At 43.2% G+C, this 25,397-nt stretch overlaps 1 protein-coding gene across 1 annotated transcript in view; it reads right to left on the bottom strand.

Annotated features, from left to right (window-relative positions):
* Nucleotides 1-25,397, bottom strand: part of ARB2A (ARB2 cotranscriptional regulator A) — a 306,258-nt gene that overhangs the window by 258,955 nt on the left and 21,906 nt on the right. The window contains exons 2-4 of the mRNA XM_084278064.1: nt 18,594-18,711; nt 13,940-14,041; nt 11,237-11,337 (exon numbers count right to left, since the gene is read on the bottom strand). Of these exons, the coding sequence (XP_084134190.1) occupies nt 11,237-11,337; nt 13,940-14,041; nt 18,594-18,699 (309 nt within the window). The 5' untranslated portion in view covers nt 18,700-18,711. The remainder of the gene's footprint in view (nt 1-11,236; nt 11,338-13,939; nt 14,042-18,593; nt 18,712-25,397) is intronic.

Below are 25,397 nucleotides of genomic sequence, written 5' to 3'. Positions count from 1 at the left end.
CGTGGCTATCGAGAACAGAACAACACAGTCCTCAGCCATCGCTGCAACACTGCATGCCACCACAGCTTCACAAGTACAAGCGTGTATGGATCATGTCAAACAACACTGCCCATGCATTTATACATCTGACAGACTTGTTTGTGTCCTTCTGCACTCGATTCAGGTAGGCAGGGCACATGATATTTACTGTATTTATATTTTAATAATGTATGCAGGAGGTATCAGTCATCTGCCTGGCAGAAACCCCCAAGAGATGTTACACTGACTGCTGCCACCAAGTGTAATAACAAACCACTGTAGCACTGGAAAAGAATTAATGAGTTCTACTAAATCTTGGCCACTTCATTAAGTGATCAGCTGGTCATTCACATCTCTCACACAAGTTGATGTTGAGGGTAGCTGCTTTCACAGAACTAACCCCATTTGTACACATACATTTGGGGCTGTAGATACACGATGAAGGAGCTCAGTTTGCATCTCCTTCCTTCCGTGAAAAGAAGACCCTTTCTGCAGAAGAACATCAAATCCCTCCTTCAATGAAAGACCCCTGAAGTTTTAAGCTGAAGCAAAACCACAAATGACTTATGCAACCACCAGCATCGTGTCCTGACATTGGTGACACTTCATTCTGCCTCAACAAAAGCAATTCCCATCCCAAGGATTCATCAGTCCTATTTTGCTGACAGCTGTTTTAGCATTATTCCTCACCTCCACTGCTACCTGCAGTCTCATACAGGATTTTAGCTAGCATACAGAACAACATTTGTTTTAAAACCTAGAAGTTACAGGCCCATCTAAGCCAGTGGGAACAGAAATGTTCACTTCAAAAATGTGATGAGCATTTCCCCAGAATCTGGTAAAGCAGGATTAAATAGTTGTTTTGACAAAATGATTAAAAAAACCCCACAAACACTTAAAAAAAAAAAGTTGTGACCAACCGTAACAATGCATTTTGATACATTTTGTGTCAGAGGAAAGTTAATCCCATAATCAGCATGTAGCAATACTTAGCACTTTCCCAAGTGCTTTCATTTAAAAGTTTCCTCTGGTTACCTGTCCTCAATTGTTTTTCTGTTGCTTGAACTTTCTGCCTTCCTACAATCTCCATAAACTGTGAGAAATTTCCTCCTTTTGTTTATGTCACTGTGTTCAGATGTTCATCCAACTACAGTAACACTCCCTTTCTGCCTGTTGCATCAATATATGAAAATATCTGTCCTCCATTCTTCATTTAAGGTTATATCTTTTTTGTATTTTTCTAACCAACATCATGGAATAATAAGTGCAGACAATATCCAAAAAGGTGTCTCACTGAGAAGTGCAGCTTATGGTGGACAAAAACACCCCTGCCTCACATTCAGTATTTTCCCTTCTTGGTTCAACATCAGCTTGAAAGTCAACAGCACCAAAATTCTTACCAGCACAAGATTAATGACAGCATGATGGAATCACTAGATTGGAAAAGCCCTTTAAGCTCATGGAGTCCAACCGTCCCTGTCCTGTGCTAAACCAGATCCCTGAGCACCTCATCTCCCCTCTGTTAAACACCCCCAGGGCTGGGGACTCAGCCCCTCCCTGGGCAGCCTGGGCCAGGCCCTGACAGCTCTGCCAGGGAAGAACTTTTCCCTTCCAGCTGAGCTGACCCTGCCCTGGGGCAGCTTGAGCCCATTGCCCCTTGTCCCATTTCCTGTCCCCTGGCTGCAGAGACCATCGCCCACCTCTCTGCACCCTCCTGGCAGGGCAGGGCAGGTGGGGAGAAGGTCTCCCCTCAGCCTCCTCTTCTCCAGGCTCAACACCCCCAGCTCCCTCAGCCGCTCCTCAGAGGATTTGCCCTCCAGCCCCTTCCCCAGCCTGGTTGCCCTTCTCTGCACTCGCTCCAGGCTCTCCATGTCCTTCTGGCAGTGAGGGGCCCAGCACTGGGCCCAGCACTCCAGCTGTGGCCTCCCCAGTGCCCAGCCCAGGGGCACAATCCCCTCCCCAGACCTGCTGGCCACGCTGGGCCTGGCACAAGCCAGGATGCCCTTGGCCTTCCTGGCCCCCCGGGCACACTGCTGGCTCGTGGTCAGTCACAGTCACCCAACACCCCCAGGGCCTTCTCTGCCTGACAGCTCTCCAGACAGTCTCCCCCAGCCTGTAGCGCTGCCTGGGGAGGTGTATGTCTAACGCACAAAAATCAACAGTGTCTAAAAAACAAGTTCAGGCCATAAAAACTAAACAAAACCACTTTCAAATACATTTTACACATTTATTTGTACTTTTACGTGAAACTCTCATGGACGTTCTGACTGGGTTGGATGTATGTCAGGTCTTACCTTAAAAAAAATGCCTAGAATAGGGTGTTATATACTGAAAATGCGGAAGGAATCTAAATTACTGAATCTAGACATTGCGAACATTTTTACCCTTTTTCCCACCCTGTGTTATGGGGTATCAGATCTACAGAGAAGTAAAAGAAAGTTACCCTGACATCTACAAGAATTTACACTGCTGAAATGAAGGCAAAAGGCCTATGCACACTTCCCCTCACCCCCAGCTAATTCAGTGAAAAGAGAAAAATTCTTTGTTTTTCTCCTCAAGTATCTTATTACCAGGAGCTTACACAAGGTATCACTCAAGAGAGAAACTCCAGGATTTGGCAGATGTACCGAAAGGTGTTAAGAGGTGCAACTACCCAAAAAGCACAAGAGGCAAACCTCAAAAACCCTGAATAAGTGAAGGAATCGACACTATTTGTGAAAATGATGATGGCTTCCAGAATCATTACAGACAGGACTATGCATGAATTAAGATTAAGAACCACATATTAAGCCTCACAAAATCCTAAGAAACCAACTAACCAATGGAACTGATCTTCCTTAACAGCCCTAACTGCATCTAACAGCTTCAGGCATGCTAACTGGGTATTTCTGCTGCAGCGATCCACAGAAGATAACAGATACCAAAATTCAGTTGTGATTGAGTTAATGAATTGAGCAGCTGGAGCATCTTAAAGTAATTTTAGGTTGTTTGCACATACAGAAATACAACGCTCTATTGATTTATAATTGAATTTTTTCCCTTTCAAATTATTCCTATTAAGGACTGACACAGCTGATACAGCTTTATTAAAAAATACCACTATTCTGCTGAATTTTAATAATAAACATTCCCAGAAAACTGAAAGACTTAGGTCCTTGTTGAAAACACAGAAAGCCTTAAATCCTTTATCTTGAAAGAGCTGAGTGTCTTGTGAAGGAGAACTACCTCTTCCGGAGTTCTGCAACTGAGGTGAAGTAAACATCTTTTATAAGAGCTGCTCACTGAAAGCAGTAATCTACATATCTCTGGTTTTCAGAAAAACTCCTGCTGAAACAGTAAGAAAATACTTTGCCTTTCACAGAAACTTTTAGTATCACTAATGGAAACAAGAACCGAACACTCACAAGACAAAGGTGAACCAACTGGGTTTGTTACAGATGCTGATCTCTATTTTGCCTAAGCCCTACTTGGATATATCTTTTTCATGTCACCTAGTTGGCAAAACCCACTTTTTTTTTCACCTCCACTTTAATAAAAAAAAAAGGCAACTGCATCCCATGTGATTTCCTTGCTGCAAACTCCCTGCTGATTTGGGGGTACAGTACTCTATTTATTGCTTTTAAGTGGAAATGATTAATAGGACCAATGATAAATCAATTTTATTCTGCTGTGCAATAAATCTTGAGGTTTGGGGTTGTTGGGGTTTTTTTTTATCCTGACAAGAATAAGGAGCAAGAAAGGAATGGGTACATTTGGATACAAGGTGGATTAGTTGTGGTTTTAATTTCAGCTACACGAACATGGTTGGTATAAAAGTTTATTAAGAACTGAGAGTCTAAACTTTTGCATATAAACCCAGGATGGCAAGAATGGTTCCAATTGAACGAAAGCTGCTGAAGGTTTTATTTTTAAAAAGCTCATGATTAACTCATTGAAACACTCCCCCTACTCCAATTTTTGTCTTCTTTTTAACAATTAGTACCATTCTTTGAATTGCAGCAACTTGCAAGTGCTTTATAAACAACCATCTGCCTTATTGTATCTTCTCTGCTTTTCACTGTTTATCAATTTAAAAATGTAAAACACATTTATCAACACATTTATCAACAATGTAACAAATTCCCATCTGGGTTTATGAGATGCTCATCATTTCTTTCAAGAATCATGCTAACAATAATTATGAAACTATCTCTGAACCTTTCGAGTACTGTCATGTTACTGTGATGAACCAACCTACTGCCAATTGCTGTCTACAAACTAGAAGAGTTCACTGAAGCACATCTGACATAATCATTCCAGTAAAAAGTCTTCACAAACAGCAGATTTTGAAAGCGGATTTAGCATATGCAAATGACTATATCGCACGCAACAAAGATTCATATTTAAATTTAAATTTCCTTAGGTACCATTAAGTAGTCTTCAACCCGTGCTGCCTGTCCAGCTATCTCACTCACCAAAAAAGAAAGATGAATCTGAAGACAAACAGATCGTTAGATGATGAAATCTCTACTAAAACCCTACAGACGGTGCATGTACACGATGCAGATTTTTCCTGCTGCCCCCACGAGCGTTTTCTTTCTGTTATCAAAGGCATTGGTTCCAAAATGAGTGAAGTAAAAGGACTGAAACCTTATGGAAATGTTATTACTTATGGCTCTGGGACTAGTATTAGAGAGAAATTCAGTATCCTGACCCATTTTTAGGTGCTGTATCTAGGTGAAGTCTTCCGCGTCATGTTTTTGTTTCACACTTACCTACCACAAATTGAAAATAATCAAGTTAGCACCAACACCCACCCCCCTCCCCAAACAGTAGAGCATGGGTTGCTAGAGAACTGCATTTATAATCAACCTTGGTGTCCAAAAAGTGCCAGCTGTAATTGAAGCTCTTACTCCAACTGGGGTATACATTCAAATGTCTCTATTCCACGTGAATCCTTCCCTGACTACTAAGAAATGAGATCATACTTTAATTTGCCTTAAAGATCTTGTCCAGCCTCTCCCTCCTGCTCAGCTGCCTGTTTTTATCCAAAGAGTACAACTGTGAGTATTTCTGCAACTTCTACTCTGCTGTGGAGTTTTCCTTGACCAAAAACCTTCTGCAACATTCAATAGTAGATGAGGCACAACATGCACAGGAACAGCACTGTCAAACCGATTCCAAAGCAGACCTCCCAAAATGGGATTCAACCACCTTCTGAAAGTAAGGGTGGGGGAAATATTTCAATTAGAGGCTTTCACTCTGCCTTCAGAACAGGACATAAAGCTTGGTAGACTTTGTTAGGTTCTCAGTGAGGATTTTTACTGTCCCCATGGAAGTTCACTCATACTTGACACTGGAAAAAATCCAATTCTCACGTGCTCAACAGACACCTGTCAAGTACTTGGCATCTAATCTCCCTGAACAGAACAACCTCTTCAACAGCCCCAGCCAAGCAAGCATCCCATGAAAGCAAAAGTCCCTGAACCCACCTATATATGTACACACATCACTATCAATTTATTTTGTCCTCTGGGTAAGAGGAATTCTTCCAACCACTAAACAGCTAGCAGCAAATAGGTAATGGTAAGTGAAGGTACACAGGCATAATTTTGCTTAATACATGGTGGGCAGCACGTTCTTTATTACCCTAAAGTCTTCCTAGCCAGAGAAAATCTGGAATGTTTAATGGCAAACTGTCTGTGCAAAGAAACTGAAACTAGAGTGTAAGGATTTCTACTAATCATCTGCGAATTTTATTTGGAACTTGATCCTGCAGCCCTTATTCACAAGATCAGACCTATTGAGTTTATTCACATGAGCTTCGGCTGCAAGATTGGACCTTAAGTACTATCAGGTGCACGTGCAGCCTATCATCAGATTTTGGGTTATTCATGTAAGAAGCTACCCTTTCAAATGCAGACTACTTAATGCTTCCTTCTTCATTAACTTACATGTCCTCTTCTGCTGCTCTATGCTTTCATTTGTGCTATGTAAATAGCTTCTTTCTCTCAGTCATCCAAACAAATAATGCTCTTTGCAACCAAGGAGGAAATTAGTAGCAGGTGAACGCTTATTTTTTAAATTATGTTGAGACCAAGCTGTTCTTTAACTTAAAGGAGATCTGGAAAAAAAATAAAATTCCCATTTTACTACTTAGCAATCTTAATTATGGGTTGTCATTGTCATAATTCTACATACTTTTTTTTTCCCCCTCCCCACAAATATTAATCTTGATGGTTAATCTACTTTATGGTGATCTGAACCTAACATTGTGCACATACATCAGAGCAGTTTATTTACTGGGACAAGACTTCTCAGATGATGTAAATTAACTGTATCTTACCACACACGAAATGCGCAAGGAGTCTCTAACTGAGGTGTTCTATTTCTTTGCTTTCTGTATCTGTTCTATATAAACAAAAGGTATTTTCTTGTGCTGTGGTGTGGTAACTGTAAAAAATAACCACAACTCTTCTGCTGCTGGCTTAGATGGTTCCAGAGGTCAGGAAGGCTGCACTAACAAGATGGTATATACTAGTTCTTGCACAGGACCACAGCAGAGGCATTTATATCACATTATAATTTGCATATTTACAAATCCTACTTGACTTATTTGAAGTCATGGGCAGCCACGGAATCTCAGTAGAGGTAAAAGTCTCTTCATTAAGTGATGGCACTCACAAAAACATCTACAAATACTAAATGGCCTCCAAGCACAACACCAAACTGAAATTACACAGCGCTAGAGCTGGGACAGACACAGAGGGACAGACAATAACTGAGCGAGGGACACTGTGGTTATTGCAAGACCCTGGGAGGAGAATATCAACACAACCTCTCTCTTATGAAATTGCATTATCAATACACGCCAAGTGACTGGCAAACTGCAAAGTAAAACCCCTAGCAACAGTCTTTACTGGTATTTTATTTAGAATTCCAGCTAAATTCAATGTCATGATCAAGCAGAGGCTGAACCTGACTCCTGTCAATTTCAGTGGCTATAATACCAATAGAAAGTGCAGTACAAACCATAAACACTGGCATCTGCTTAAAATGCAAGGAGACATACATGACGTGAGCCTGATCTGGAGGTTAAGCTGGAATCCAAATCTCTGTAACTCCTGGTCAGGGAAAACAACCAAAAAATAGCAAAAAAAAAAAAAAAAAAAAGAAGAAGAAAAAAAGATAAAAGAAAGAAGAAAGAAAAGATCAACCCTGAACTGGAATGGTATGTCTGCAACAACTGAACTGTTGTCACAAAATTGTTCTCAATCATACTTCAAACTTGCCACATGGATTAATCGGCAGTTAGAAGCAGCTGCAACACCATGTTCTGTGCACTTCTGTTGCCATTTTAATTTTTAAAAAGCAAATGGAGAGGCTCTCCACAAAATTCAATGCCGCAGTAGCAATGACTGAACCAGAATCACAAAATTATGAACAGTTCACTAAATTGTCTATTAGGAGCACATATCAAGAGGCTGCAGAACAAATTGTGTGCCTGAAATAACAGATCAATGAATGAAGAATAAAGAGATGTAAGAAGTGGAGATGTTGACGAACCATTGTAATTTGTGAAGAATCAATTTCCATACAGCCAGAGTTAAGGGGAGAAGATCACAGGCAGTGTATTCTAACTGTGAAAAGTCATGGATTACCAACTGGAAATGTATTAATGCCCCGAGAAACAAAGAATGGTGCTGGAACATAAGGCCAGGAAATACACCCACTTCTTAATATTAGTAAAGTGCAAGAAAAGTGGTCCACAAAATATATGTACAGCAAAAAAAGAGGTTGCCTCGAGCAGGATGGTTAAATCTTTTTAAAAATGAGAAAACCAGCTTACAATCAGTGAGCTAACAATGAAACAGTGAATACATAAAACCCTTTTGTCCAACTATAGAAGTCTAGCGACTTTATCACCTCACTCTGTGTCCAGCTACAAAATGCATGGCCACAAATACCCATCAGAGAACCCCTAAAGCCAAAGGATGATGTTCCAAAGCAAAGGCCTAAGGCCAGATTTTACTACATCACCTTACAAATTAAAAGAGCTGCTGCTTTTTAAGCTATAAGAGTTTGCAGAACACCTGGGCTGAGACGCAGGGGATGAGGTTTAACAAGGCCAAGGGCAGAGTCCTGCACATGGGACAGAACAACCCCAGGCAGCACTACAGGCTGGGGGAGACTGTCTGGAGAGCTGTCAGGCAGAGAAGGCCCTGGGGGTGTTGGGTGACTGTGACTGACCACGAGCCAGCAGTGTGCCCGGGGGGCCAGGAAGGCCAAGGGCATCCTGGCTTGTGCCAGGCCCAGCGTGGCCAGCAGGTCTGGGGAGGGGATTGTGCCCCTGGGCTGGGCACTGGGGAGGCCGCAGCTGGAGTGCTGGGCCCAGTGCTGGGCCCCTCACTGCCAGAAGGACATGGAGGGCCTGGAGCGAGTGCAGAGAAGGGCAACCAGGCTGGGGAAGGGGCTGGAGGGCAAATCCTCTGAGGAGCGGCTGAGGGAGCTGGGGGTGTTGAGCCTGGAGAAGAGGAGGCTGAGGGGAGACCTTCTCCCCACCTCCCCTGCCCTGCCAGGAGGGTGCAGAGAGGTGGGCGATGGTCTCTTCAGCCAGGGGACAGGAGATGGGACAAGGGGCAATGGGCTCAAGCTGCCCCAGGGCAGGGTCAACTCAGCTGGGAGGGAAAAGTTCTTCCCTGGCAGAGCTGTCAGGGCCTGGCCCAGGCTGCCCAGGGAGGGGCTGAGTCCCCAGCCCTGGGTGTGTTTAACAGAGGGGAGATGAGGTGCTCAGGGATCTGGTTTAGCACAGGACAGGGACGGTTGGACTCCAGGAGCTTAAAGGGCTTTTCCAACCCTGTGATTCTGTGGTTATGTCTCAACCCAGACCATATAATGGCTAATCAGAGGGTAATATACTGCTTCCGTACCATTCAACATCTACACTAGTGACCCACCAAGCCATGGCACAAGAGGAGGTTTTGTCACACAAACAAATGGCAGTCGCCTTGCTGTTCAGTGTCCCCGTGTTCTCAGGTAACTATGTAAACATTCACGTGCCCAGAGCAGACAATGGAGTATGTATAAATTTGTGGGTTGTTGGAAGAACTGTGCACTGTTCAGGCACTTAAGCAGCCAATATACACACTGCAGTACAGATGAATGCCTTTTTTCTCCAAGAACACAAAAGAAACCAACAACTTAAAACAATTCCCCCTGATAGATTCCTGACCTAAAACCTTCCTTTTCTTTTACCTACCAATATAAACAAAATGTGTTGTCAAGATCACTCTAACCTGAATATGTAAAATGACTATAACCAAGACAAAATGCAGGAGACATATCAGAATCCCAGTCACTAGGTTGGAAAAGCCCTTTAAGCTCATCAAGTCCAACCATTCCTGTCCTGTGCTAAAACAGATCCCTGAGCACCTCATCCCCCTGCCTGTTAAACACACCCAGGGCTGGGGACTCAGCCCCTCCCTGGGCAGCCTGTGCCAGGCCCTGACAGCTCTGCCAGGGAAGAACTTTTCCCTCCCAGCTGAGCTGACCCTGCCCTGGGGCAGCTTGAGCCCTTTGCCCCTTGTCCTATCAATTCTTAGCAGAACAAGAAACTGCATGAAACCATTTGGTGATAAAGTTAGGCATATATTCATTTATCCAATCAACAAACTTAATCAATATGCTTCACTCTACTTATTTTGCAACAGTGCAGCACTGGCTGTCACTTCAGACATTTTGCTTTTCTTTCTTACTGCTCAGTACACCAGTGAGCAGGCTGGGGGGTGCATGAGTGGTTGCGGGAGGACATAGCCAGGGCAGCTGACCCCAATGACCCAAAGGATATCCCATACCCTACAGAATCATGATTGGCATATAAAGAAGCAGGGGGAAGGAAGAGGAAGAGAGGATATTTGGAGTAAATTTCCGATCAGGCATCTGTCTTCCTAAGGCACCGCTATGCATGAAGAAGACCTGCTGCCCTAAACATGGCTCAACACCCATCTGCTGATGGGAAGCAGAGAGTCAATTCCTTATTTTGCTTTGCTGGCATGTACAGCTTTTGCTTTACCTATTAAACTGTATTTCAGCCCACGAATTCTGTCTTTTACCCTTCTGGTGCTCTCCTCAGTCTCAACAGGGGGAGTGATACGGCAGCTGTGGGGGGTGTGGGGTTGAACTGTCCACTGGGGTTAAATCGTGACAGCAAGAAAGTTTAAAAGACAAAACATCCATGGACAATCAAACATATCTCTGAGTACTCTGAATTACTGTAACGGAAAGAGTAAGTGGAGAATAAACGCGTTTAATCCTCGCTAAAACAATAACACTAATGAAAGTAGACAAGCCATGAGGCAAAAGCAGCTCTTGAGTGACATGCTATGATGATTCCAACAGAAACCGGCGGGCAGCATTACATAGCTGCTAAGATAAAGACCCTGTGCATCCCCTTTCACGGGCCTCCAAAAGCCAGTCTGACGTGCGCAGCATTACTGCCCAGAGGTGAGCGTGCTGAGCCTCTTTCTTTCTCTTGGGCAGGGGAGGCTGTGAGAGTGCAAGGAAGACCTCAGCACACACTGGTTTGCATTCACTGAGATGAGCTGCCTTTCTTCTCAAGTCAATGCTCCGATGCCTAAAGCGTTACAAACCTCATGGCACTCAAGCTGAAGTCACTTTCACATAGAAAAGGAACTACAGTCAGTCACTGTTACACTACTACATCCACTACATCCCTACAGAAATCTTAGGAAGTATCAGTAGCATCCAAAAATTGAATACACCAACAAATATTTGACAGATTAATTATCAGATCTGTATTTTATCAACCTAGTTGCTCCCGTTATTTCCTGGTTAACATGGAAAAAACCAGCTAATGCCTTTATATTCAGGAGGAAAGCAAAATGTCATGGTTTTGTGCCCAGTGCTTCACCTTGAGAAGAAGAAAGCAAAAGAAAATACTGCACCATATAATATTCTCTCATCTGTGTTGTCTACTCTATTTTGAACATACACTAAAGTCAAACTGTGTCATCTAAATCACATCTTAAGCCATACAGCAAATAACTGAAACCAGAGTTAGAGCACTGGCACACAACTAACCCTGGAATACCTGTATTTTAAACAACTGCAGCGTCACTAAATCTTTACTCATATATATATAAAAGTATCACTGCTACAGAGAAGCACAACAAAAGCCACAGCACACCAACACACACATACACACACCCAATTCATATACCTCTCCAAGAGCTTCATAGCGCTTTTGATTCCACCGATGCAAATCTTCACGATAATTGAAAACAAAAGGTTCCCTGGTTTTTATGTGTCTTAACTGTCCTTCTGCAAAAGAAACAAAGCCATTACATTTTCATATACCTCTTCATTAAAAGCAAGAATCGTTTTAAGTGCTGAAAAGTTTAAGTCCGCATCCTCAAACTGGTCTATCATGAATTCCTTCTCACTGCTGGTTACAGTATTTTTGAAGGAGAACAATTACAACAACAAAACACATTTCCTTTGAATGGTATACACTGCTGAGATACAGCTAAACACGACTGATGGCAGTAGAATTACACACAGATATCAAATGCCAAACTGCTTTGCAAGAGACATTTATTTCTCAACCACAATGTATTAGCTCTGAAATGTAAACATTAGCAGTTAATATTTGATCTGCAGTGTCAATTAGGTGATCAAATTGCAGCTACAAATCCCCTACTTCAAAACCATCTGCGTTCATGATGAGACGTGAGTACAAAACGGGCTGGAGGCTGGAAGGAAAGGGAACATTTATTTTCAAGATTAACAGCATTCTAACTTAATCTGGAAAAACCCATGCCCACAGTTAAGGTAAATATCTTAATTCCTAGGCACAGCCCAATGGAGTCAGAGCTCTTAGATTCAGGGTACACTGGGACTGTAACACCAGAATAAAGCAGAACATTTGATCAGAGCAAACCCACATGCATTTCTTAGATTCAAATGTCACTTTCTGTAGCTGGCCTTGCTTGTAGCAAAAGTTTAGTACCAAACCACTGACTGAGCTATAACAACAACAATAAAACAGCAATCTACAGGAAGCAAACTGCATAAAATAGATTATCTTAACAGAAAGGTTTGTCTTTTTAGATAAAACACAAGTTACTATCTCAGAGCATCACAAAATTGTGGTAAATCAGAGAAACATTAAAAACAAGAACTAGTCTCTCCTTCGAAAGCGGAGCTGTCTGCATGATGAAAATAAGGTTTTCCCAGCAAAATGTCTCCTCTTCAGTAGCAAGAAGCTGATAACTTCATTCAGACCTTTTCAGGGCCTTTGCATTTTGGTTCTCGATGTTTTAAATAAAATATTTAAGATCTGGTATTTCTAACAGTTATGATGACTTGCTTGATTTTTTTTTCCAGACCAGTCTTACCTCATGTACTAAACACCAGGGAAATATTTCTCCCTAACTTTACATCCCTGTCTCGAGTCCCAATATCCTTCTCTTCATCTTTTCATCAACTCTACCTTCTGCTGGTTCTTCTTAGCTAGTTACTCTTTGAGTATGCCATTCAATAGTACACGAAGTTGTGCTCTCCACAAATAAAGTGGAGCAGGTATATTTTTTCTTTGGCTTTCTGGAACCCTTCAGATTCTTCAAATCTGATAAAAAAATTTCCTTACCTTTCCATCAGAAAAAGAAGCATGATTATGACATAAGAGGACATGACCAAACATGAGAATTAAACGTATAAAAGCAAACTGGAGACGTTCTTGCTTTGCTGACCAGCAGCATATGTAATAGGCTTTGCTGTGTTCTGTGGAAATCACTCAGGCTGTGAAGTTAGTGATGGAATATTCAATAACATCATCCTGAAACATCATTCCCCCAAAATTCAAATTTCAGCCCTTTTTATCAACCACATATGAACCATTAACTCTGAAGTCAGTAAGGAAGACAGTAGACACTGTGCAGATCTAAAAATAAGGAGCTGAAAAGTGACAGAGCTGAACCCCTCCCATCAAAGAAAGAGCATCACTTTCATGACACTTTTAGTCTCTAAGTACCTTCCTGTGAAAGCCATCAGGGTATTAAAAAGCTAAGTGTTGCATAAATGACTATCATTTAAAGGAAAGCTCTTCTTTTTTTATTTTTTTTTTCCCTTTAAAAGTGGAAGATGTAAGACAGGCAGATTTAGAAACTAAAGTTCCTCTGTTCACAGAACAGGCACTGCAAAGAAGTAGAATTGTAAACGTCCCCATTTGTCCTACAGGTTTCAAACAATCTTGAAAGAGCCATTTCCTGGAGTGTGGTATTGCTCTAGCTCAGAGGCTTATTTTCTCAGCTGGATTTTAAAATGTATGCTCTAGAAGTTATAAATATTATTAACTCATTTAACACACAGATTCAGCTACCTGGAAGTACTTGTAGTCATCGCACACTTGGCTGCAATATGAAACCATGACCCAGACCAGAAGCATAAGGGACAGTTTTACCCAATGCTCATCCTTCCATCAATATAACTTGAGTGTTTTCCCACTGGTACTAATGAAACTGCTGGGATAAACTATTAGCTAAATAATAGCTTCTCTTGTATCAAAAAAAAATGAATTCAGTGACCACTCTTAAATTTTCATTTTTAATGCTAGTAGAACAGAAATTGCTTTCAGAATTTTTGTATCAACAGTTCTGCAATGGAAAACAGGAACTAATAAAATATGCACAGTACAGACCAACAGTATTATATAAAATGAGTGGGTTTTTTTGACATTTTCTTGAAATAAAAAAAAATAAAATTACTTAACTAGATTTACAAGTCTGTTAATACTATGGCTTAAAATTTTATTCTTAACAGAAAAGTGTGAAATTCTAATAGGGACTTATAAGGTATAATTAAAGTTCTGATAACCTCTCAACATTATTCTAAGTATAGCCTTTACAAAGCATACATGACTTACTTTCATTAAAACCGTACTCAAATCCTTCCAGAGTATCAGGAAATTCAAGTGGTGGCTCATCTTTTTTCATTAGTTCATCCAAGTCTATTCTAGACAATAAATCTAAAAATGGAAAAGACAAATTACACAATGCATATTATGCCTTTTTTTATTTCACTATTATCATTAGTAAAACGTGTTTGTTCAGATTTGTAGATCTTGCGGGCAGAAGAACATCCTCAAGACTACTCAACAGGGGACTTCATTATGGGAAAGCCTGTTCCAGATTCAAAACCTCACTGTCAGCATATTTTATTTATTTACCTATTTATCTCTAATGCTGATCTAGAACAACTGAGGTTTGAAAAGACCTTTAAGATCATTGAATCCAAGTGTTGACCCAGCACTGCCAAGGCCACCACTACCCCATGTCCCAAGCACCACATCTACATGGCTTATAAACTCTGTGACTCCAACACTGCCCTGGGCAGCTGGTTCCAGCACTGAATAGAGCTTCTGGGGAAGAGATATTTCCTCCTGTCCAAACTAAACCTGCCCAGGCACAACTTGATGCCGTTTCCTCTTGTCCTATCACTTGTTACTTGGGAGAAGAGACCGACCCCCACCTGGCCACAGCCTCCTTCCAGGGAGCTGCAGAGAGACATCAGGTCTCCCCTCAGCCTCCTCCAGGATCAACCCCCCAGTTCCCTCAGTAGTTCCCTACCAGACTTGTGCTCCAGACCCTTCCCTGCTCTGTTGCCCTTCTCTGGACCTGCTCCAGCACCTCAGTGTCCTTCTGGGAGTGAGGGGCCCAAACCCAAACCCAGTACTCAAAGGGCAGCCTCACCAGTGCCCAGTACAGAGGGACCATCACTGCCCTGGACCTGCTGGCCACACCATTCCTGACAGGATGCTGTTGGCCTTCTTGGCCACCTGGACCCACTGTTGGCTCATGTTCAGCCAGCTGTCGACCAACACACCCCAGGTCCTTTCCAGCCACCCTGCCCCAGCCTGTAGAACTGCTGGGGGTTGTTGTGACCCAAGTGTAGGACACAGCTCTGAGTCTTGCTGAACCTCCCACAGTCGGTCTTGGCTCATGATCCAGATTGTCCTGATCCCTCTGTTCCTGCCCTCAACCAGATCAACATTTCTGCCAACTTACTGAGGGTGCACTCGATCCCCTCATCCAGGTGATTGATTAAGATCAATCCTGAGCCCCGGGTAACACCACTTGTGACTGGCCACGACCTGGATTTACCTCCATTCATCACAACTCTTAGGGCACAGCCATCCAGTGAAGCATATGCCCATCCAAGCCATCAGCAGACAGCTTCTCCAGGAAAATTATGTGAGAAACAGTGTCAAAGGCTTTACTAAAGTGCAGGTAGACAACATCCACAGCCTTTCCCACAGCCACTAAGCAGGTCACCTTGCCACAGAAGGAGATCAGATTAGTCCAAGGACAGAGAAGTCACCAAAACCATAGTGATTCATTCTGATGATTCATTACCATCAGTGTCAGAAATGTGTCTCTGGTATGCATCATGGTTTAAACACAAATTTGTCAAGCTTCAATATCACATCATTGATACATTCTTGACTTTCCTTCTTAAAAGGCTTAGATCATCTCACAGGCACTTACCAGTTGTGATCTCAACACACCTTAACCTTTCCTTTGATACTCAAACAGGTAGAAATAGTGGAATCCTTCTCTCAATCACTATCCTTTAATAACTCTGAAGGCAGAGAAAACTGCCATCATTTTTACAGTGAACCATGACATACATGCCCCTTCCAAACTGCCTTTTTTCTAAGATGGCATTATTCATTCAATAAAGCAAACACTTCAGAAAAGTAAGTAATGTTTTACCCCAGAGTTAAGGATTTACACTTAGCAGGGACATCTTTTGCTTACATCTCACTACTAAACAACTACTGCACAGGCAGACAATAGTTTACAATCATCTCTCCTCCCATTGCTCAACACCCACACAACCTAGCTTTATCCTTTCTGATTATTAATGAAAAATCATCTAAAAATGATTCAACAGGATTCCACTGAAACATATTTTACAACTTCCTCACAGATGAAGTTGAAGACTACACAAACATTCAGGTCAGGAGTGATGTTTCACTATTGTTTCATCCATCAGGTTACCATTCATTACCAAGGAAATCAACGAAGTAAAGCAACTTTATAGGTGTATTCCCTTTACCATACAAAATTGTGGCTCAAACCAAAGAAAACAGTTTTAAAAGACGAATTTTCTTGGCACTGGCTTTGATATTAACTACACTTCCATCCTTTAATTTCTTAAATTCATTATCTGCATAGGGTTTATACCACTATTTTTGCTTAGTCTTGTCACCCGTGACAAGCCTGTAGGTTACCTGCATTGCCTAAGCTTAGTATTTGTACATTAATCCTCTGAGACTTCTAGCGCTTAAAATGTGCCGAAAATGAGCTTCAACATATGTGACAGTTCCTTGGCCTGGTCTTTTATACCTTTACAGGTTCACATGACATTCACTCCATCGTCCATACCACTACCTGTCTTCACAGAATCACAGAGCTGTAGGGGTTGGAAGGGTCCTCCAGAGCCCATGGGGTCCCACCCCCTGCCCAAGCAAGGGTCCCTAGGACAGGTCAGGGCTGGAATCTCTGCAGAGAAGGAGACTCCACACCCCCTGGGCAGCCTGTCCCAGGGCTCCCTCACCCTCACCACCAAGAAGTTCTTCCCCACACTGGGGGGGAACTCCCTGGGCTCCAACTTGAGCCCATCGCCCCTTGTCCTGTCCCCACAGACACTGAGCAGAGGCTGCCCATGGCCCCTGTGTCCCACCCTTCAGCTATTGATACCCACTGATCAGATCCCCTCTCAGGCTTCTCCTCTGCAGGCTGAACAGCCCCAGCTCCCTCAGCCTTTCCTCACAGGGGAGATGCTCCAGTCCTTTAATCATTGTCTTCCCTAGGTCCTTCTTCTCTAAGTCGTTTCACTGGGTAGAGCAGGAAGACTAAAGGCCATCTTGTATGGCTGCTGAAATTCAACATCTCTTCAGCCCATACTGGGGGAATCTGAGCATCTCTGTGGTAGCTAAACAGCTACACAGCACCAGATGTTGACTGTAAGGTTCCTAAGTGTGGCTCACTACCATAGGTCACTTTCATACCACATCTGTTTAATAGGAAGCCCCACAACATTCAACTCACATAAGCAACCATAAGCCTGTTCTCATGCACTGTCTTTTAAAAGTTCTGGGGGAACAGCTTTGCTCCTCAACCAAACAACAGGAGAAAGAAGAGAGCTTTGTCCAAGAAGTTTTTCACAACAGGATGCAAAAAGCATGCCCTTTCTTCCTCCATGCTTTCACAACCTCAAGGTAACAGAACTGTCTTTAGTATGACTTTTTCTCCTTGGTGAAGAAACTGCAGTCGCACCACACCTCTAGAATTTAATTTCACCTGAGTTTTCATGGCTTCTTTCTGTGACCTATTTGGAAATGTGTTTACACAGAAGTGTCAGTTACTGTCTAATAAAATATCCATCTCCTGAGTAGCAAGGGCAACACTGTATGAACTACGTTAAGCTTATCTGCAGAATGTAGGGCTTGTCCTGATTTACAGCTTCCATCACAGTCACTCAGGAGGACTGCAACTGGCCTGTGCTCCAACCACTAATGCAGCTGGCTTCTTCTGAGCAGTATTTCAAGTTAAAATTAGCTAAAGCATTCTTAGAATTTTGAGATATCCACTATTCTCACCCTGGGTCTTGGAGTCTCTAGCTCAAACCGAGACTATTTCAACTAAGTGGTGTGCAGGAGACCTTTTCTTAGCTCAATGGGAGTTCACTAGATAACATAAAGAAAGCATCATCTTCACAGTAAGTTTTCATTATGTGAAATTATTTCCTGGACACGAATCCTTAATGAAGATCAAATCAATGCCAAGTATAAAATGGGAGTTTTATTTTCCCAAGCAAGACACATAATTTCCTCAAAACTTAAGAATTTGCATGCTATACCCTTCTGTCTCTTGAAAGACAACCTCGTGTGTGATGCAAGCACTTTAAATCCAATGTCTGGCTAGCTTACTTTTAGATCTAGACAACTCTACACAGATTCAAGATTGAAAAATACTGTCTAAAATATGCAATTTATTTTTTTCTCAAGAAAATTCCTCCACTATGTCACTTAAGTCTATTTATTTTAAACATACAATACAAAGAAAACTTTATAAAATCAACATGCAAATCAACGTCCTGAAAATGTTTTGCCTGCTAAAAATCTAGTCAAAGAGGTTTTAAAAGCTGTGATAAGGTTCCATAATTATTATACAAAAATATATATGGTGTAAAAATGAAATGATAATTCCAGAAAGTAAGAACACAAAAGCACTGCTCAACCTTCTCAAAGGATAAAGTTAAAAAATAAAAAAAGAAATTAATATCTTATTCTGTTACTCCTTACCACAGATCATTATTCTTTATATCATCTTATGAAAATACTGATAATGGACACACCATTACACAAAAAACTTCAGTGCAGATGGAGTAACAGTCTCCTCTGGTGTTGCAGTTACCAGACTCTAACCCACAGTTATATCTAATTCTTTTCCCTTTCCTTAATAATTGTTTCTGAAATTCCAATATATGTAAGAAGGCAAAGAGACTCATACCCTTTAATGCAGTAGTCTTCTCTTTTTCATCTGGACCTCCTTGCTGGAGCTGAGCCATCATTACCAAAACTTTCAGAAGATTTACAATATGGAGAGAAGTGTACATGAATTGTACAATCTGAAAATAAACAAGATTTGGAAATTAACAAATTAACCAATTCCACGTTAACAGATCTCATTTGAAATCACTTACACCATAAAAAAAACCCTCAGAACTTTTTCTAAAAGCAAAATTTCCCTATTAGAAAACCCTCTATTATTGAAGGCAAAATTAAAATTAACTTTTCCTCTCCTCCAAAGCTTATACTGTACATACTCCGGAGTCTCATCACACTATCCTGGATTAAGACATTATACAACACAGTGCAACACACACTCCAATATCAAGTTTGGTCAGAGATTAAAGTTCACAAGAATGAACACTAAGTAATCCTAGAAGTACCTCTGTCTGATTGATAACTTACTTTTTCGTGATTCTAATGTAGCAGCATGTGGTAAGCCTTTGGGAGAAGCACAACACTTGGAAATCCAAAGGAGAACATAGAAGAAGACCCAGAAGACAATCAACAGAACTTCTACAATCTTTAAGGATTTTCTTCACCAATTAATTCTAATTTATTGTTCTTGCTATGCTATACAGTTTTAGTTTAGTGAAATCCCAGCTCTGTGTGGCTGGGATCTGGTGGAGAAGGGGGGCTGCAGGGGCAGCTTCTGCAGGCAGCAGCTGGAGCTTCCCCCAGGCCCCACAGAGCCAACACCAGCCGAATCAAGGCCTGGCCCCCCTGACCAAGACCAAGCCCATCAGCACCGGTTACAGGCCTCTGGGAACCACAGTGAGGAGGGAAAACCCCAAACAGCCACTTTGTGCCCCAGAGAAGGGAGAGAAGGTGGGAGAGACTGTGCAGGCACCAAGGGCAGGGAAGGGGGGAGGACAGAGATGCCCCTGAGCCCGTGGAGAAACCCATGGTGGAGCAGGTGTCTCCCCGCAGCCCATGGAAGATAACAGGGAGCAGAGATCTCCTCTACAGCCTGTGGAAGCCCAATGCCAAAGCAGGTTTGCTGGTGGACTTGTGACTCTGTGGGGGACCAGGCTGGAGCAGGCTTGGGCCTGAAGGTCAGCACCCCATAGCAGTAACCCATGCTGGGGCAGCTGGGGAAGAGCTGAAGCCTCATGGGAAAGGACTCACATTGCAGAAGTTCATGGAGGACTGTTTGCCATGGGTGAGACCCATGGGTGGGGTAAGGAATGCCCTCCCCCCTTCCCCTGCCCCAGCTAAGGAGGAAAACAACTTGTGAGGAACCGATAGAAACCCCCATTGCCCCAGTCCCTGCCGCTCCCTGTGCCACCAGGGAAGAAGGGAGTGAAATCCTAACTAAAGATCAGTCTGCTGAGAAGGGAGGGGTGGGGGGAGCTGCTGTAAGATCTGGTCCCACTTCTCATCACCTGACTCTGGTGTCACTGGGGTGCAGGGCAAGGCCATCAGTTAGAGTTTTCCGTCCTTTATTCGCTGTTGAGTCTGTTCTGTCTGTGACACTGATTGCAGAATGATCTCTCCCTGCCCTTATCTCCACTCCTGAGCCCCTCAGTATCCATTTTCTCCCCTCTCCAACTGAAAAGGGGAGCGACAGACCAACTTTGGTTGGCATCTGGCCTCCAGACAGGGCCAAACCCCCACATGAAATAACACAAAGAACAGTTTCGAACCTCCATGATTCCTACAATACAGTATCAACACTCAAATTATGTATAGAGCAAATGTCCAGCCATAGAACAAATCTTAATAGATCCAAAGTGAGAATCTACACGCAAAATATATCTCCAAATTCTTCCTAGTGCACAGAAAGCAGACATTCAAACCCACAATCTCTTTCATCTTCAATCTGACACCACGGGAGCAAACTACCACATCATCATCACCGCTTCTTCCTTCTCAACAGAAAGACTTCTGTGCATGGAATTCTTCTTCCCTTCATCTTTTTTCAGTTCTTTGTTTCATCTGCCAGTCAACACCAATCTGTTTTTGCTCTTCTCCCCAATATACCTCATCATGGCTGAGGTTGCACGAGCCGCATCACTGCAGCAATTTGTAACTTGCAAGCAAAGAGTGACAGGATTCACCAACTGCACTTCTGGCTCCCTGATACTTCCACCTCTAAGGAAGAACCCCAAAACCATCTTCTTTTAAGTAACAGTAGCTCACTGCAAAGGCAGCAGCGGCAAAGTTAAAAACAAATCAAGAATAATAAAGCCTATTCTACTGGCCTTAGGGATAAACTATTACATGAAACATTGCCTTGAAAGGGAGGGGGGTGTGACTTGTTTAACTTGGAGCTCAAGAACACTTGAAAATCCAACATACAACTTGGACCTACAGGACACCTTGACCCCTCCTTTGCAGAAGGCTATTTAGTCCAATGGACAATGAGAGTACACTGCCAAAAATCTTGTGAAGACAAAGCCCCACTGAGAAAGCTCTGCTTAGAGTGTATACTTTTTAAAATTATGATGCAACTCTTAATACAATTCAGTTAAAAAGGGCATCTTTTGGCTAACACTTTAATCACATTACCACTCATAACAAAAGTAGTCATCAAAACTAACAGCAAAGCCACAGAATATTTTGGATTTCACTTCCTGGCATATCATGTAGTCAATGTAAATACTAAACTGACTCAAATGTTACAGAATCACAGGGTTGGAAAAGACCTTTAAGCCCATCGAGTCCAACCGTCCCTGTCCTTTCCTAAACCAGATCCCCTCTGTTAAACATACCCAGGGCTGGGGACTCAGCCCCTCCCTGGGCAGCCTGGGCCAGGCCCTGACAGCTCTGCCAGGGAAGAACTTTTCCCTCCCAGCTGAGCTGACCCTGCCCTGGGGCAGCTTGAGCCCATTGCCCCTTGTCCCATCTCCTGGCCCCTGGCTGCAGAGACCATCGCCCACCTCTCTGCACCCTCCTGGCAGGGCAGGGGAGGTGGGGAGAAGGGCTCCCCTCAGCCTCCTCTTCTCCAGGCTCAACACCCCCAGCTCCCTCAGCCGCTCCTCAGAGGATTTGCCCTCCAGCCCCTTCCCCAGCCTGGCTGCCCTTCTCTGCACTCGCTCCAGGCCCTCCATGTCCTTCTGGCAGTGAGGGGCCCAGCACTGGGCCCAGCACTCCAGCTGCGGCCTCCCCAGTGCCCAGCCCAGGGGCACAATCCCCTCCCCAGACCTGCTGGCCACGCTGGGCCTGGCACAAGCCAGGATGCCCTTGGCCTTCCTGGCCCCCCGGGCACACTGCTGGCTCGTGGTCAGTCACAGTCACCCAACACCCCCAGGGCCTTCTCTGCCTGACAGCTCTCCAGACAGTCTCCCCCAGCCTGTAGTGCTGCCTGGGGTTGTTCTGTCCCATGTGCAGGACTCTGCCCTTGGCCTTGTTAAACCTCATCCCCTGGGGCTCAGCCTATGGGTCCAGGCTGTTCAGATCCCTCTGAAGAGCCTCCCTACTCTCAGGCAGGTGCACACGTCCTCCCAGCTCAGTGGCATCTGCAAACCCACTGAGGGAACATCCCATCCCTTCATCCATGTCATTGATAACGATGTTGAACAGGACTGGCCCCAGGACTGCGCTCTGGCCTACAGCTGGATTTAGGTCCCTTCACCACCACCCTTTGGGCCCAGCCACCAGTCAGTTTTTTACCTAGCAGAGAGTGTGCCAGGCCAGGCCAGTGGAGCCAGAATGTTGATTCACACATGTGGATTGTGTTTAAGTCTTTTCTCAGATGCTTCCAAATACCACACTGACAAAATATCACCAAATACCGAATCTGCTCCATCATCAGTTTGCACATTTGCAGCACAAACCCATGTAAATATAAATCACTAAAAAACTAATCTATTCAGGTTGAAATTATTAGAAATGCTAAAAATTGACAGTGATAGCGTTTTTTGATAGCCCAGGTGATTTTTTTTACCAGCCACTCACACTGGGTAGCCATCCCTACATCATTGAGTATAGATACATTAACGTACTTACAAAACACATACAGGTGGTCAAAGACTTGTTATAACCCATGAGAAGGAACACAGGATTTCTCTGAACAAATTCCCATTGATAAAGTAACCTCATCCCCATATCAAATAGATCAATGCAGTGACCAAGAACCCCTGGCCTTGTTTCTATACAATGGATACCCTCCTTCTTCCTTTAACAGAGAAAGACCCTGCCACCGAGGAAAGAAGAGATAACTTAATGGGTTCACTTGCCAAGCTAGAAGCAACAAAACACATAACCAAACAATTAAATCTGATTTTAGCTTTGAGAGAGAGAGAATTTGCAGTTCTTTTTGATGAAGGAAAAAAACTGTTGCAGCAGCCACTGGAGGGAGGACTTGATATTAGAATGAGGATGAAACAAGCTCACGGTATTTTATGCATTGTTTGTGTGAACACAGCATTTTGTTGAATCCCTCACTGTTATTTGTTTAAATGACAAATAGAAGAAGTTAGAGGAGAGGGGCTGGATCTCCTTTCTTTGACAGGCAGATGTCGAATCAACCATAGCCTGCTGGTAGAGAAATGAACAGTAGGAAAATTACAAAGCTCTCTGGTTGCTTATAGGCAAGTGCAGGAACTGCAGTTTATTCTAGAGATCAGTTTCAAGCCCCAGTGATCTTCAACTGCCTAGGCTGACCACTCCATGTATTCACAAATACCACCATCAAGCTTCTCGTAATAAATACAGATTAATTTAAATGTGTTTTTCTGTATGATTTCTTAGATGATTATTCTACAAGCACTGCTTCTCTGATTGTTTCTGCATTAGCATATTTCCTAAGAAACAAGATAGTCTTTCATCTGAATAGTTACAGATAGTAAATTTATTGCCAAGGGAATGTATATTTATTTGTATGCACCTTGTTTTCCCATGCAAACCTAACTGTTCTACCACAAAATATCTTATGTATATTCTGTGCCTCTTCAAACCAATGCCCTCCAATACTTGAAATAATTTGATCCCAGAAATATTCCAGTTTCATGTTCTCTTCTGAGATAGCAAGGCTGCATTTTTATCACACCCCTACCTGTACTAAGGCAACTAAAGAAGTGGTGGATCCACAAACAAATGGTCATTAAACTCAAAATACAAATAAGCAAACAAAAACCCCCCAAACCAACCAAACCCAACAGGCTTCTTTGCACGCATGAGGGAATAAAGGTACGTATTTCACGTCCTTGCCTGGGAAGTGGTATGGGAAATTTGGACCACTGAGCTTGTGACTTTATAACAGGGCTCGTCTTCAAATCAAACCAGACACCATATCATATATAACAACTCTGAAACAAATGTACACGTACAGACATAAATTATTCTTCATTGTGTAAATGAAACTAGAAATGTGGCAAAAAAAGGAGTATATGCTTTTGCTCTACGTTAGCAATACCTGAAATTAAACCAGTGCTAGAAATGATCCAAATAAAGGCTATAAATATTTGTAGTGCTAACCTGCAACATATGAAGAAAACCTTTCAAAGACCACAAGCCCACCAATCTTATCTCGACATAATCTGAACAGCAGTGAACAGAGTGGAGCTTTGCATTTCACAGCATTAGTCTTGTTCCCTCTGAGCTGATGTCCCAAGCAAGCTAGGGACAAGCATGGGTTACATTTTTGTGCAATGTGGCTGAGAAATGAGCAAGACACAGTTTTTCTTCAGAGATGGCCAGGTGACAGCTTGGCTCTACTCCCTTCTCTGTCTTGGCTCAACAAAGCAAAACACAGGCACTTATCGGCATTTTCCAATTAGATTTTATCTGTTCCTGCTTTCAGGATGCTACAGATGACATCAGGAAAAAATGCACCAGTTAAGACTGTACTTCATCTCCCCTCACTGACCAGACTCTATTTTCCAGTGCTTACCGGTTTGCTCTGGAAGCCAACCATCTCCAGCCTGCCTCAGACTAAGTGGTTTTGAAGAAATCTACCTCTCCTGTAAGAGGAGGGTTCAGAGACAGCATCTACTGCTCGGTTCTGCTGGTGTTAATGAGCAGCTACAGCATCTCCACGTTGCAAAGATCAGTAATTTAGCCAGAGGACCAGCCTAGCAGCATATGCCTCTTGCCATTACCCTTAGAGCCTGCCTGGATCTGCTCAAGTGAGAACTGCTCTTTCACAGTCATTTAATAAAGACTTATTAAGGCTTATCAGAATTCCCAGAAAATGTACCCATTTGCCTAGAGCGTCCTCCGTACAGCTCCAAAAAGCCAGAGGGATGAAGATGCACAGGAGAGGAGTCACAAATGCTGTAAAAGCAGGATCTTTAACCATGAGAATGCAAAGAAACCAGTAAGGATCTGAAAGTCCCTGAGTCTTGGTGCATCTTCACGTTCCACCAAAGGGTGGTGGAAACTGTGGATAAAATACAGGACTGCAGCCGACACTAAAGGTTGATTTATTTGCAGAGCAGCTACCTTCCAGTATTTGGGACCCTGGGGGGCATCAGGAGGAGTGTGGCCAGGACGTCACAGGAGGGGATCCTCCCCCTCTGCTCTGCCCTGCTCAGGCCCCACCTGGAGTGTTGTGTCCAGTGCTGGGCTCCCTGGGATCAAACAGCCAGGGATCTCCTGGAGAGAGTCCAGAGGAGGCTACGAAGGGGATGAAGGGCCTGGAGCATCTCCCCTGGGAGGAAAGGCTGAGGGAGCTGGGGCTGTTCAGTCCAGAGAAAGGAAGACTAAGGGGGGACCTTATTCATGTTTATAAATATCTTAAGTATGGGATGCAGGGGGAAATGGGCAGCCCCTTTTCAGTGGTCTGTGGAGACAGGACAAG

The sequence above is a fragment of the Gallinula chloropus genome (assembly GCF_964237585.1).
Source record: "Gallinula chloropus genome assembly, chromosome: Z".
In the NCBI taxonomy this organism is placed as follows: domain Eukaryota; kingdom Metazoa; phylum Chordata; class Aves; order Gruiformes; family Rallidae; genus Gallinula; species Gallinula chloropus.
This window is presented reverse-complemented; position numbering and strand designations above follow the sequence as displayed.